This window comes from Apodemus sylvaticus, chromosome 17 (assembly GCF_947179515.1).
Source record: "Apodemus sylvaticus chromosome 17, mApoSyl1.1, whole genome shotgun sequence".
Classification (NCBI taxonomy): domain Eukaryota; kingdom Metazoa; phylum Chordata; class Mammalia; order Rodentia; family Muridae; genus Apodemus; species Apodemus sylvaticus.
This window is the reverse complement of record NC_067488.1, coordinates 66371498-66386109: the sequence shown is the minus strand read 5'-3', so window position 1 is coordinate 66386109 and position 14612 is coordinate 66371498. Positions and strand designations below refer to the sequence as shown.

General features: G+C 51.6%; 1 protein-coding gene across 1 annotated transcript in view; it reads left to right on the top strand.

Annotated features, from left to right (window-relative positions):
- Positions 1 to 14612, top strand: part of Endou (endonuclease, poly(U) specific) — a 32731-nt gene that overhangs the window by 497 nt on the left and 17622 nt on the right. Inside the window, exons 2-3 of the mRNA XM_052160367.1 lie at positions 405 to 553; positions 11041 to 11188. Of these exons, the coding sequence (XP_052016327.1) occupies positions 405 to 553; positions 11041 to 11188 (297 nt within the window). The remainder of the gene's footprint in view (positions 1 to 404; positions 554 to 11040; positions 11189 to 14612) is intronic.

The window sequence follows — 14612 nt, the reverse complement described above, 5'->3', positions numbered from 1 at the left end:
GGCTCCAGAGAAGATGACAGTTGCCTGGGTGTTGTCCCAGGCACTCGGGACCTTCAGCTCCTTGGGGGGTAAAATATATATATGTGGGGGGGGGCGGACCCATGAGAATCCAGCTGCGGCCGGCATCCTCTGCCTTCTCCTCCCCAGTTCCTTCCTCTCTATCTGCCCTTTGCCTTCGATCCTGTTGGGTGTCCTCCGCTGAGCAGGGGCCTCGAGGGGGCAAGGGAAGAGACGTAGGCAGAGGATTGGGAGGCCTAACCGGTTTCCCGGAAATATGAATAGTTTGCCTTGGCGATGAGTGTCCTGTTCCTCCCCCATCCCCACCCCCACCCATCACAGGTCACAGGGGCTGTGGAGGTCAAGGCCCTCTTTTCCCAGCCTCTTGGGTCCCTGCCTGGACACAGATTCAGGCCTAGAACCTCCACAGAGGACTGTTACCCTCTCTGCTCTCCGTGTCGGGAGCCTGGCAGCTGATCTGAAACCTCCCAGTCTTCAGGGTGAGCTTTCCGTAGACTCCGGGGCGGCAGGACTCGCTTGCAGGGGTCTGGACGAGGTCTGCTCAGAGCAGCAGGGCGGGAGGCAGCCGGGACAGCCCCGTACTTGTCCCACAGGTGTAACAGCCAGGTCAGACTTGACATACCCCTCCCCCTGGCCTCCTCCACACTGTCGCTTCACTCTGAGGTCATGCCAGCTGCTCCCAGGAGAGAGCCAAGCCTTGGCAAGGAGACAGCGCAAGGGCGTTATGCCTCAGGTCTAATGAGCCCAAGTGTACTGATACTCTTTCTTTGCCTTCATTTGTCCATCTGTAAGATGGGTATGACACCTGTTGTTAGTGACAAACAAGATAGTAGGTTTTGCCTCCACCAGAGTGACTGGTTGTCACAGTCCTGTGTCTGTGGCCTGGAAGACAAGCTGCATCTCCTGGAGTAGAGTCTGACACAGCTCTCTCAGGAGGGAATAACTGACAGGGATGACCAAACCAGTTCCCTTGCCTGTGGGCAGGGAGGGAGGGAGGGTGGGAGACACCAGAGCTGAGCAGTCGTGAATCCAGGCCCAAGCGTCAGTGAGTCAGGAGTCCCTGAAGCGTTGTTGTCCTTGAAGCCCTTGTCAGTGTGTCAGCAGAGGCCATGCCTCTCAGCCTCAGCATTTTGCTGACATCAAGGACTCCAGGGTGAAACCGGTCCCGGCGATGAGACAGAGTTTGTCCTTCTGAGCTGCTCTACCCCAGGCTGGACCTCTTTAAGCCTGCTGGGAAAGACAAGAACAATTCTCTGGACAGGCAGGAAACACAGACTTGGGGAGTGGATGTCCAAGCCAGGTGACCTCTGGAAGACGGGAGGCTAAGAGAGAGCAGAGTCCTCTTAGCAGCGGCCTCCTGCTGTTGAGGCAGAGGGTGGGAGCCTGCTCCTGCTCCTGCTCCTGCTCCTGCTCCCGCTCCTGCTCCTGCTCCCGCTCCCGCTCCCTAGAAGCCCAGGGTGTGTATGTGTGGGTGGTGGAGGCGAAGATCACAGGTCTGCTGAGGCTGAACTAGAGGCCTGAGAGCCAGCCTTTAAAAAAACGTTGTCACCTAAAGAGGTAGCGCAGAGGTGTGTGAGTATGTGTGTGGCACAAGCGTGTGTGTGTGTGTGTGTGTGTGTGTGTGCACATGCATGTGTCTGCATTTGTGTGTGTATCTCTGTATGTATGTCTGTGTGTATGTGTGCGCATGTGCATACTTGTGTTGTATTTCTGTGTGTGTCTGCATATGTCTCCATGTGTATGTGTATGATGTATAACTGTGGGTATGTCTTTGTGTGTGTGTCTCTGTGTATGTCTCTCTGTGTGTGCATGTCTTTGTGTGTCTCTGTGTCTATGTATATATGTATCTGTGTATGTCTGTGTGTGTCTCTGTATCTTTATGTCTCTGTGTGTATGTTTCTGTGTTTGTCTCTGTGAATATGTATATGTGTGTCTGTGTATATCTGTGTGTGTTGTGTGTCAAGTGAGGAGAAGCAGAATGGGAGGAAGTTTCATTGCACCTGTCTGTAACCCTCTCCTTTCCCTTATGGTCCCTGTAAGGGTTAGAGCCACAGACTGAGCCAGGCTAGGCCTTTACTAGAGGAGCTTTGCCTCTCTAGCAGCGCACAGTGCCTGGGGAGGGGTGGATAGGTTGGAGCCAGCCCTCCTGTCCTCCAAGCCTTACTGTCCACCACAGGAGGATCAGCACAAAAGTGTGAGGCAGCTCAGAGCTCAGCTGGGAGGGCCAGGCTACTTTCACGGGCTTCTTAGGTCTCTGTCCCCAACAGCCCCGAAACAGAGACCACTCTGCTTCCCAGGTGGCAGAAATTAGACATTCTGATGTGGCTGCTTTTCATGAGGTTTGTCAGGATAATAATAGTCTGAGATTTGAATGGTGCCTCTGTTCTCTCTTCAGCAGGCTTTCCCCTCTACAGCCATATTTTTATCTGGTGACAAAATAGGAGCTCGGGCTATTTTTACCTTGTTTCACAGTCAGAGGAACTGAGCTACAGAGAGATTTGCCTAAGGTCACCTAACGGCTTAATGACAGGGTGGCTGGGTGAAGTAACTATATAAGTGTCAGCCGTGTCCCCAGCATGTCCAGGGCTACCTCACCGGATGCCATTTTCCTGTAGCAATAGCCCAGGTGTGGAGTCCTTTCTCTTAGCAACTGATTTCCAAACATGAAGGAAGGGCTCTGTGAATGAGATCAGCTGCCCTGACCTTCCAGGATGGATCCCCACAAGCCCATCAGAAGAGGAAGGTCTGAGAAGTCCCATTTAGAGGCTGACAATCTCACCTCTCGCCAGAGGACCTGAGGCCCAGAACCGCTCTCACATTGAAGCACGTGCACAAAAGGTCTTCTGGCCATGGCCTCTTGTTGAGGGCGCTTCTGCTACACCACAGGTGTGAACTGTCTGAGTTTCAGGCTGGTATGGTTGCCAGAGGCGGGAGCCCACTCTGATTTTGCTGTTCACAATTCATCCCTCCCACGTGTCCATAGACACAAAATTGGTCTTCGGATCTGTCTGCTAGAGCACATGGGCCTGTCTACGTATCCCCACTGATTAGGGGATCCCTCTTTCAGATCTGTGAACTGTAGTCTTCCCATAGTCTAACTGGGCACCTCAGGACAAAGGGCTTATTGTCCAGGCGGGTAGTTGTGTCCCTCGTACTGGTGATGAGCAGACTACACTGGGAAGCCACACTGACACAGCTGCTCAGAAGAATTTTCTCTCCTGGGCCGGAGGGGACATCCTAGAACATTGCAGGGTACAAGTAGAAGGGGTGGATGGAATACAGAGGGAGGAGCTTTGGACCCCACCACTGCCACCTTTGGAATCAGGAAGGAATCTTAAGTACCACGTGCTGTGAGCTGTGGATTCTGGTGGCTGCAGGGATGGAGGCTGGCCACTGTGGCCCTCAGATCAGGTGCTAGAAATGGGATAGGGGTCTCAAGGCAGTGACCACACAATCCAAAGCACTCCGGCAAAGCGAAAAGACAGTATACTCATACAAAAGGGAGCACGGCCCCTGACCGAGCATGCGCAGGCACAAAGTGGCAGTTTCTATTCCCACACGGGGTCCTGGACCTTATTCTGAGAGGCTAGAGCTCAGCCTTGCATCTGATCTGCTAGCTTAAAAACAACACACCTGGGCTGGAGGGATGGCTCAGCGGTTAAGGACACTGACTGCTCTTCCAGAGGTCCTGAGTTCAAATCCCAGCAACTACATGGTGGCTCACAACCATCTCTGAAAGGATCCGATGCCCTCTTCTGTTGTGTCTGAAGACAGTTACAGTGTACTCACATAAAATGAATAAATAATCTTTCTAAAAAAAGCAACACACTTGATAAGCAAAGTGTCATTGTCCCTTGCAAGGTAAGTTTTGAAAGAGCTTGAAACCTTTGCTGCTTCTTAGGTAATGCCTGCCCCTCTGGGTGCATGGGTGGGTGACTGGGTTGCCTAGAGAAAGCATAATGTAGATGCATAACCTAGGAATGCTCTAAGGAACATTTCTAGTGTTCACTTAAAGAGGACAAATCATCAGTCCTAGGCAATAGCAGTAGAGGGCAGCTTGGGGCAAGGCCCGGGGTGTTGCCTAGGGAAATGGAGTGTTCCGGCAGCTCTGGGAATCCCAGGATTTCTCAGAGGGCCAAGCAGAGCCAGGTCTCCCTCAGTTCTGCCAGGAAGTCCTGAGATGTGCCCAGCGTCCAGCAAGCAGAGCCCCTGGGGCGCTTCCTGCCTGCCTCTTCTCTTGGGTCTTCACACCAAGCAGCTGCAGGTGACTGCAGCTGGGGTGCTACAGCAGTGTTAGGAACGGTGACCCCCAGGAAGCAAGCGATGGCTGCAGGCTGTGCTCTGAAGCCAGGCTCTGGCCGCTGAGCTCATTGGAGGACCTTTGGACCACAACCAAAATTGTACATTTAAATTCACATTTATTTTTAAGACATGCTTTGTGTCGCTATTTTAAATCAGTCTCTCTCTCTCTCTCTCTCTCTCTCTCTCTCACACACACACACACACACACACACACGGCTTTCCCTACTCATTCTATTTAAATTGAGCCTCTTCCCACTTGAGAGTAGGACTCATAGAGTCTAGTCTAGGCTGGCCTTGAACTTGATATGTAGCTAAGGATCGTTTCAAACTTTCTTTTGAAGACTGATGCACTTGTGCGTTAGTGTGCTTATTATTTGTATATGTGCACACTTGTGTGAGTTTATGTGCACAGAGGAGCTCGTGCAGGTCAGAAGAGAGCATCCGATCCCCTGGAACTGGAGTGAGTTACAGGCAGTTGTGAGTTGCCTTTGGGTGCCAGGAACAGAGCGAGCCCAGAGCTCTCTCTCTCTCTCTCTCTCTCTCTCTCTCTCTCTCTCTCTCTCTCTCTCTCTCTCTTTCTCTCTGTCTCTCTCTCTCTCTGTCTCTTTTTAATTTTTCCTTAATGTACATTGATTATACATCGCAATTAGATTCATTATGGCATTTCGTTCATGCATATAAAATGTATTTCTATCACACTCATTGCTTCCCCCCCCCCCCAGTTCATCTGTGTAGCCCTGGCTGTCCTGGAACTCACTCTCTAGACCAGAATGGCCTCAAACTCAGAAATCCGCCTGCCTCCCAAGTGCTGGGATTATAGGTGTGCGCCACCACGCCCGGCTTTTTTTTTTTTTTTTAGATTTAAGTATTTTATGTATATGAACAAACTGTAGCTGTATAGATGGTTGTGAGCCATCATGTGGATGCTGAGGATTGAACTCAGGACCACTGCTCCCTCTGGCCCCGCTTGCTCCTCCTCTGCCCCCCCCCCACCCCCATCCCCGAAGCCTGCTCGCTCCAGCCCAAAAATTTATCTATTGTTATACAGATACAGTACACTGTAGCTGTCTTCAGACACACCAGAAGAGGGCATCAGATCCCATTACAGATGGTTGTGAGCCACCATGTGGGAATTGAACTTAGGACCTCTGGAGGAGCAGTCAGTGCTCTTAACCACTGAGCCATCTCACCAGCCCCACTACTTTTGTAGTTAAAAAATACTTACCTAGTTCTATTAAGTGCCAGGCAGTGTCCTACAGGCTCAAGTCTTAAGCCATCCAGTCCTCACAGCAGCCTTGTTGAGGTCTCCTGCGCACTCCATTTCGCATCTGTCGGGGAAACTGAGGACTGAGGGGTCGGGAAGCTTGCGGAAGGAATCATACGAGGTGGTGAACGGCAGAGCTGGGACTGCAGACATGGCCTGGTTTCGGGATCAGTGTCTTAGTCTTGTGTCCTGGTGGCCCAAACCAGAGCTTTAAATATCACCCTGCTGTGCCCCATCTCAGACTCTGGCTAACTCACTTGTATCCGCTGTGCCAACATATACATATACATGGTTATATATACAAGGTCCATGATTAAATGAAGGGATGCTTGGGAAAGGGAGAAACTCCTCACAGCCTGACTCCTGAGCCTAGCAATCGTGGTAATTCTGACGGAGTAGGTTTGTACGCGTGGATCAGGAACTGCTCCTGGCGGTCCTGGTCTTGTCACCGTCTTGACGAAGCAACAGTCTGACGGCGCCAACACACCCAGGGTAAGAAGCTGGTAAGGTGCCTCCTGCCAACGCCCGGCTCCTGCTCAGCCTAGGGCTGGTCTCTCTCTCTCTGCCTCACCTTTGCTCACAGCCTTGCCGTCTACTTGAGGCTCCTTATCTCTGCCTGCCAGTCCCATCCATGTCTTTGTGTGCGTGCCGAGCCCAGACTCTTTCCAAAGTGGGTGGAGGACCTGTGACAGCAATTTTACTTCATCACACTGTTGAGGTGTATAAAACAAACACTGGCACAGTTGTCTGCCATTCCGCAACTGTTTCATGTGAGCACGCCATTACGCCAGGATCCTCAGGAAGAGCAGGTGGCTATGTTACCAACTCAGAAGCTGCTAGAATCCTGGTTCTGTCTGTCTATCCTCCGGCCCCACCATGTTGGCTGCCCCTTGAAGCTGAAGCACCAAAACTAATTAATATATTAGTGGTGTGTTAGGTTGAGGTTGCTGTGGTAAAATACCAGACACTGGATACGTTTATAAAGGAAAGAAGTGTAAAAAAAAATTTTTTTGGTTGTTTTGAGACCAGGTTTCACTATGAAGTGCTTAACAAACATTCATCGTGATGCTTATATTTTCTTGCCTCAACCTCCAGAGAGCTGAGATTTTAGGGATGCGATGTTTGGCTTAGAAAGAGGTTGGAGGCTAAGAAGTCGAAGATGGTGTGGACTTCCATTGTTACAGGCGTCGGCGTAGGCCCCGTGGTGGATGGTGTCATAAAGAAGTGTTTGTAGGAAGTAGACATCTGAGCTCCGGACAAGATGGAGGGGCCAGGCTTGCTTGTATCACCTCAAGGAGAACTAACCTCATGGATCCTCTGAGAACTCCCTTAGTCCCTTCTGCAGACAGTGCTCCAGTTGCCTCCCACTGGGGTCAACTTCTACTTTTTAAAGATTTACTTATTGGACTGGAGAGATGGTTCAGCGATTAAGAGCACTGACTGCTCTTCCGAAGGTCTTGAGTTCAAATTCCAGCAACCACATGGTGGCTCACAACCATCTGTAATGAGATCTGATGCCCTCTTCTGGTGTGACTTCCAGGCAGCTAGGGTGAGGGTCTTAAGCCCACACCTACAGTGACACACCTACTCCAACAAGGCCACACCTACTCCAACAGGGCCACACCTTCTAATAGTGCCACTCCCTGGGTTGAGCATATACAAACCATCACTCTTCATAGTGAGTTCAAGGTCAGTCTGGGCTACAGAAAACCCTGTGTCAGAACACACACACACAAACACACACACACACACAAAGCAACAGGAAAAAAAGACACAAAAACTTACACAATAGCTAAAAACAATTCTTGAATCATACTTCAGCATGAATCCCTAGGTCCGGCTAGGCAGTGGCGACGCATGCCTTTAATCCCAGCACTTGAGAGGCAGAGGCAGGCGGATTTCTGATTTGAAGCCAGCCTGGTCTACAAAATGAGTTCCAGGACAGCCAGGGATACACAGAGAAACCCTTTCTCAACACCCCCCCGCCACAAAAAAAAATGAATCCCTGGGTCCTACTTCCTGGATCCAATTCCCTTTGGTGCAGAAGCTGCGCCTCTCACAGCACAGGAGAAGTCACTGGCTGCCTCCGTTTTGCTAATATCTTTCCTCAAGTCCTTAGTGACAAGGGACAAGGTGTAAGGCTGCCCAGTCCCCTCATGCATTCACATGGCGGTTCCTGGACACATTGTGACCGATCTCTAACACATGTGGGATGGCCATGCCAATAGCTGAGGGGACTTGGGCTTCCCGTCTGAAGGAATCTCAGAGATGAGCCACGGAAATGGCTGGGTGGGTACGAGGCCAGTGGCAGTACAGGGGTTAACTGATCAGTGAGAGGTGACTGATGTGCCAGAGGCACGAGACAGTATCTGTCAGGATGGTTGTTGGAGGCTGGAGGATGAGTGGTAGACAGACAGACAGACGACAGACAGAGAACAGAGGGGGTTCTACGCAGAGGTCTGCGTGGATGTGGCTGGCTGAACCATCCACACAGCCCAAGACTCTGAGAGGGTGGGCCCAGGCAGTAACCATCCATGATGCTGGAAGTCAGGCTGCTGCAAACTTCAAAGGAGAAACCTTGGAAAGCCTACTGTGCTGTGGAACATTCGGACTGCCGTAGGAAAGGAACCCACATGTGGCCAGCTGTGAGCCTTAGTGAGATCAGATGTGAATGGCTGTGCTGGGCCTTCTCCCTAGGACTAGGCCATAGCCTGGAGAGCCGGCATCTTCATGCACTGGAGTCCGTTTGGAAGTTGAATCTGTCCCGCACCCTGGAAATGTAATCCAGATCTTTCGTAGAGTTGAAAGTTCTTCCAGATTCTGTTCCGTGGTGACATTATTTGGTCTTGGTTTCACAGGACCAGCATGGTTAGAGTAGGCTGGCCTGGGGGCATTTTATATTCCTGGGGCCAGTGTCTGTCTGTCTGTCTGTCTGTGGTATGTGTGTGTCTGTCTGTCTCCCCGTCTCTCTGTGTGTGTTTGTCCCTCTGTCTGTGTGTCTGTCTCTCTGTCTCTGTCTCTCTCTGTGTCTGTCCCTCTGTCTGTGTGTCTGTGTCACTGTCTCCATCTTGATCTCTGATCCTGCCAGGTCCTGGCTCCCAGTGAGCCCGGTAAGCAGAGGACTGTGACTGGGCTCATGTGCACTTTTTTTCATGGTGGTTCCACTGCTATCGCCAGGCAGGACGCCCACTTCCCACACTGTTGAGGGAAAATAGTAAAAAAAAAAAAACTCTGCCAGCACGTTCTCACACTGGTGCCACCAAGGCAAGGGCGAGCTGCATACCTCATACCAGGCCGCTGGGCTCCTGCTAGCCTGCCAATGGATGCGAGAACTCTCCTCAGGTTAGGCGCACGCTCCGTGATCTGCCGGCCTGCCCACTTTCCAGCCCCAACTAAGCATGACTCTTAATGCTTAATTAGTTAGCCTATTAGATTTATGTATATTTAAAATTACAATGACAAGATGCCAATACAATAATTTAAGAGCCAATTGATAATGATAAAAGCTTTATCCCAATATTTCTAACCTTATAAAAACTTAACTATTTGTGGCTAGTAAATGCCACACAGGTCCACAACCAAAGCCATTTTCTGTTCCTTCTCCTCCTGAGACCTCTGCCCCCGCCCCAACTCCTAGCTCCGCCTCCCTTTTCCTGTCCAATCACAGACCGTCCACTACCCTAATATGATTGGACATTGAAAATCCAGCAGCACCAGGTCTCTGAAGGCCGCCAGCCGCCAGCCCTAGCAGCCTTGCTCGGCCTCTTCCCCTAGGCGTGCTTCCCCGCTCCCCCCCCCATGCACCTTCCTGGATCTTTCCCCAGCAGTCTTCTGGCGTTTCCATGGTGGTTCCCTCAAAACAGAAGTCCTTGTGAGCACCTAGCTGCAGGAGCGAGGAGGAGGAGCAGCGGGGCTCCTAGACGGCCAGCGATCTAGAACCCTGTCAGGGGTGCGGTCCACCTTTTCTGGTGCTTGTATACGATGACGTGAGCATCTGTCTTAGGGTTTCTTTCTTTCTTTTTTTAAGACGTATTTATACCCCTCCCCTTCCCTTCTCCCTCTTGTTCTGGCCCATCGGGGCTTTATTTGTTTCTCAGTACAGATGGTTGTGAACCACCATGTGGTTGCTGGGATTTGAGCTCATGACCTCCGGAAGAGCAGTGGGTGTTCTTTTTGTTGTTGTTGTTGTTTTGTTTTGTTTTTTTGGATTTGGTTTTTTTCCAGACATGGTTTCTCTGTGTAGCCCTGGCTGTCCTGGAACTCACTCTGTAGACCAGGTTGGCCTCGAACTCAGAAATCCACCTGTCTCTGCCTCCCAGAGTGCTGGGATTACAGGCGAGCGCCACCACCGCCCGGCTGCAGTCGGTGTTCTTAACAGCAGAGCCATCTCACCAGTCTCCATCCTAGGGATTCTATTGCTGTGGTAAAACAACTGGAAGCAACTTGAAGAGGAAAAGGTTTAATTCGCCTTACAATCCTCCAGTCACAATTTATCACTGAGGGCGGGAACCTAAGGTAGGAACCTAAAGGCAGGAACTTAAGTAGAAGGCCTGGAGGAACACGGGCGGCTTACTGGCTTGCTCCCCATGACTTGTTCAGCCTGCTTTCTTATACAACTTAGGAGCACATGGCCAAGGGTGGTACCTCCCATAGTGGGCTGGACCTCCCACGTCAATCATCCATCACAGAAATGCCTCACAGATTGCCTATGGGGACATTTTCTTAGTTAAGATTCCCTCTTCCCAGATGACCCTAGCTTATGTCAAGTTGCTGTAAAAAGCAACCAGAGGAGAATCCAAGTTCGTCCACAAGTCATCTCTGCATGAACGAGCTGATGAATGCCTGCTGACTGTCCTGATGTCTTTCTCCAGGTTCCCTAATTTTCTCTATGCTGACACATCTTAGGCTGTAAAGTCCTAGGGGTTGAGAATGAGATCTGTGGGGGGAGATGGGCAGTCCAGAAAGGATGTACCCCAACCTCCTCAAGAATGATGGCATTCAAGGAAAAGTCCCCCAAGCCCTTGGGATCACAGAAGAGATGTCTATACTGGATGAGAAACACAGCAGCTGTATGACCACAGCAGTTCCAATGTGAATCTAGAACTACAGTCCCCAGCAGGCCAGGTCTGTGGCTGGAGGGAGGTGGGTGTTTAGACTAGATCACCCAAAGAACAACACATCAGTGTTCCTTGAATAGAGAACCTGCCAAACTAGGTCCATCTTGCTGCGTCTGCTAGTGCGGCCTATTTCCCAGCGACAAACAGCAAGCATTACCTGTTTTAAACATCTGGCATGACCTGCCTGCTTAGTCACCTCTGGAGTCTCTAGCTTCAAACAGCTGTGGGGCCCCTCCTCCTCCTCTCTACCTCCTGTCCATCTGTGATCCCTCCCTCCCCCTTTTCCTTCCTGGAAGGATCCAGCCACACCAGATCCACGAGTCCTGCTGTCTTTAAAAGGATCTGCCCAGGGAATACGGCTCACCTGGGCACTGTGGCATTCACCCTGATTGTGGTGGGAAGTCCAACGGCCGCTCTGCTGCAGCCGGCATCATGAAGGCCTGTGTCCCCTTTATAGTGGCTGTGCTCTGTGGCCTAGCCTGGGCTGGTAAGTCATTCTCTGGTGGGCACGGGAGTAGGCTGGGCTGCCTAAAGCACAGAGGGCTGGAGCACAACAGAGGATGGATGCTGTCTTAACCCAGTGGCCGTCGGACCTGCCCTTGTTTGAGGTGACAGGATCAGTCTCTGTAGTTGGCTAGTGGTGCGGAGGGACTGCAGAGCTGGCGTCTTGGAGGATCGGCTCCATCATCACCTGAAGAGCCAGACTCCACACCTGGCCAAGGTTTTGTTTTCTTGGGGCCACTACATAGGTTAACAGGGAAGGAGGTTGCTGAGTTGGGGTGACCTGGATGTCCTTGGTCACTCCCTCCTCAGGTGCCTGGTGATAGGTGGGTGTTAGGGGACAGGAGGGCTCAGGAGGAAACCAAAGCCCCTGACTCAGAGGTGATCCATGCCCTATTTGGGGCTACACGAAGAATGGTTAATGTGATGGGGGTTTGCCCCAGGTTCGAGGCCCTGAAAGGTCGAGAAGGGATGTGTCTTGCCTTTGCAGGTAGTGATGGAAGGAGGTGGGGGCTGGAAGAACAAAGGGACACTTTCCTGTTCAGTAACTGTGTAGAAAAGCAGCAGCTGCCCTGTTGATTAGCGATTAGTGGGTGGTTGGGAGGAGGGCCAAGGGAGGGACCAAGCTCTGGGCCGTGGGCAGAATCCTCCTCTGCTCCGGAGAGCCAGAGTTCCTGAAGTCCCAGCCTCTCAGGTGCTCCTGCCTTGGACTGTCAGAAAGGATCTGATAAGCCAAAGCAGGAGGACCAGTCGAGGGCTGGTCCCGTTGGGACTTGTCGGCGTTGTAGCATAAATATCTCTAGGAGGAGCTGACTTTTGCTATGTTCCCCATCAGGGGATGCCCAGAGAAACCCCAGTGGGATTCCTAAATAGGGAAGTCATGGAGAAAAGCCAGTCCAATCCCGTGGCTGTCAACACTACAGGCACCTCTTCGAGGACTCAGCTCTCTGCCTGGGTCCTAGGGCTGGAATGGAGGAGGAGGAAGGGGGACCTATGCAGGCACGGGGCCTTACCTCAGGTCTGCCCACTGAGGGAACAGAGGAGAGCGTGTGGGACTGTCTAGTGTAGGATGGTCAGGAGGCTGGGGATAGGACTGTGTGGGAGACATCTGGTCCTTGGAGGAGGTCCCTGAGGGCATGGCTGTAGTGGTTTCAGAGGTGCAGGCAGCCCTGGGCTACTAGGGCTGAAAGTGATGGTTAGCCTCTGCAGTTACACGGATGGGAAGTGAGGGAGAGTGGATGGAGAGACACCAGCAGGCAGGAGTGAGCGTCCAGTCACAGCAGGGGTCACGGCCAGGCACAGGCCCCGGTCTGTAAGCTAGGTGCCTTCCAAGGCCTTGGCTGCCTCAAATGAACAGAGGCAGGAAGCTGCTGATCTTGGAGGTGAAGATTTCTGGTTCACTGGGTTTCCATGGAAAGAACATCTGGGGTTCTGTGAGAGACAAACATCTGGGGATACCTTGGTTGTCAAAGGGCCCGAGGGCTGACGTATTGGGATCTTCTGTCTATCCAGGCCTGGTATCAATCTTTATTGATGGCCAGTGGGGAAAGGGGTGTGAAGGTTGTGGCACGCTATGGCCTGAGGGGGATCAGAGAAGTGTAGTTCGTCACAGGGGAGGGAACTGGGGTTCTAAGGGGGGACCTGGGGCTGAGAGGATAGACAAAATGAAGGAAGGCCGAGGAGAGGCAGGGATGAGGGAGAGGGGTGAGGGACACAGGCTGCTGGAGTAATGATGTCAGCCTTAGCTCGGTGAGTGAGGTTTATACAAAGGCCTTGTGACAAAGGGAGGCACTGGGTGGGAACCCAGAGTCACAAGGAGGAGTCATCTAATGTCCCCAGTACAGCACACTGAGGTTCCCCGGAAGGAAAAATCCCTTCCACCCAGCCAGCCAACCCCATGACACAGGGTTACCTTGAAGCAAAACAGGAATGTGAGACCTGCTGGCGTCGGGTTCTTACCGGGGACAAAGCTCTGAGGCAAACCCACACAGCATGGGCTGCTGGGACAGCTCTCCTGGACTCCACGGTCAGCCATTCAGTTGTCTTCAGCTCCTGCCAGCCCTAGGACACACGTGGTGAATTCCATCCTTGGACTCTGACTTGGTGGCCCATTAAGAGCAAGGCCCCTCGCTCGCTCGCTCGCTCACTTGCGTTCTCTCCCTTTGGGACTCTGGGTGCCCTGCCAGGCTGGCAGGCCAAGCAGCTGACCCAGCCTTCCTGTACCCAACACTTTTTCTTAAGACCTTCGCGTTTAGGTGCCAAGCGAGATGACTTAAGATTCATGAAGGGTTCTCTGTGTGCTTGGATGCAGAAGTGGCCTTGGGCTTGGCCTCATTTGGGGACAATCCACCAGAGCAATGCCCTGTCTTCTTGGGTGTGTTGGAGGCCCTGCACTCAACACGCACTGGCCTCGGGACCTGGTTTAACCTGGGCCTGACACCTCTCAGATGTGAAGAATAGAACCGTAGTGACGATGAGGTCAGCTGGTAAACAAACCATCCCAAGGCACGTGTGCTAACAACCAGCTCAGAGCATGGCCCAGCTGGACCGGGGGAGAGAGGCAGGCAAAGTGGTTTGTGTGCAGGTTCCCTGACCTCCGGGACCATTGCTGCCGCTGGTCTGGACTTCTGCCATCTCTGATATGGACGAGGAATGTCTCCGTTGTTTATTTACATAACAAATACCAAATGGTTCTGTTCTGTGTCACACGCCACAGGGATCGCCCTGCCAATGCTAACTCATTTAATTCTTATACATAGTCTATGAGATAGACTCTAATTTTTTCCTATTTTTATAGATTAAAAAAACAGAGACCCAGAAAGTCAGGATCACACAGCCGGAAGGCATGATAACCAGGATTCCCACCCAGAGTCCAGCCTCCCCTCCCCACCTCCCACCCCCGCTGTGCACCCCTCCTTAGGCACGACATGATCCCAACTGCAAGCCTCACCCAAGGCAACAATGATTTTTTCTCCCTTTCTAGACTGGGTAACTGCTCAGCTGTGAATGTCAAATTTCATCTTACTCCAGTCCTTGCCAAAATTTCGATTAAAAAGTGTTACTTCTCAATCAATTTAGTGCAAGCTCCTCCTTTCTGTAGCTCGAGGTTCAAGGGCAACTCCAGCCCCTGCATCCTCCCCACCTCGCAGCTCCCTCCCCTCCCACCGCTGCCTCCTGTCTAAGTTAGGTTTGTATTTCCTAACTGGCCCAATCCAGGTGCTCATGACAGTTCTTTCTTTCTTTTCTTTCTTTCTTTCTTTCTTTCTTTCTTTCTTTCTTTCTTTCTTTCTTTCTTTCTTTCTTTCTCTCTCTCTTTCTTTCTTTCTCTCTCTCTCTCTCTCTTCCTTCTTCTTCTTCTTCTTCTTCTTCTTCTTCTTCTTCTTCTTCTTCTTCTTCTTCTTCTTCTTCTT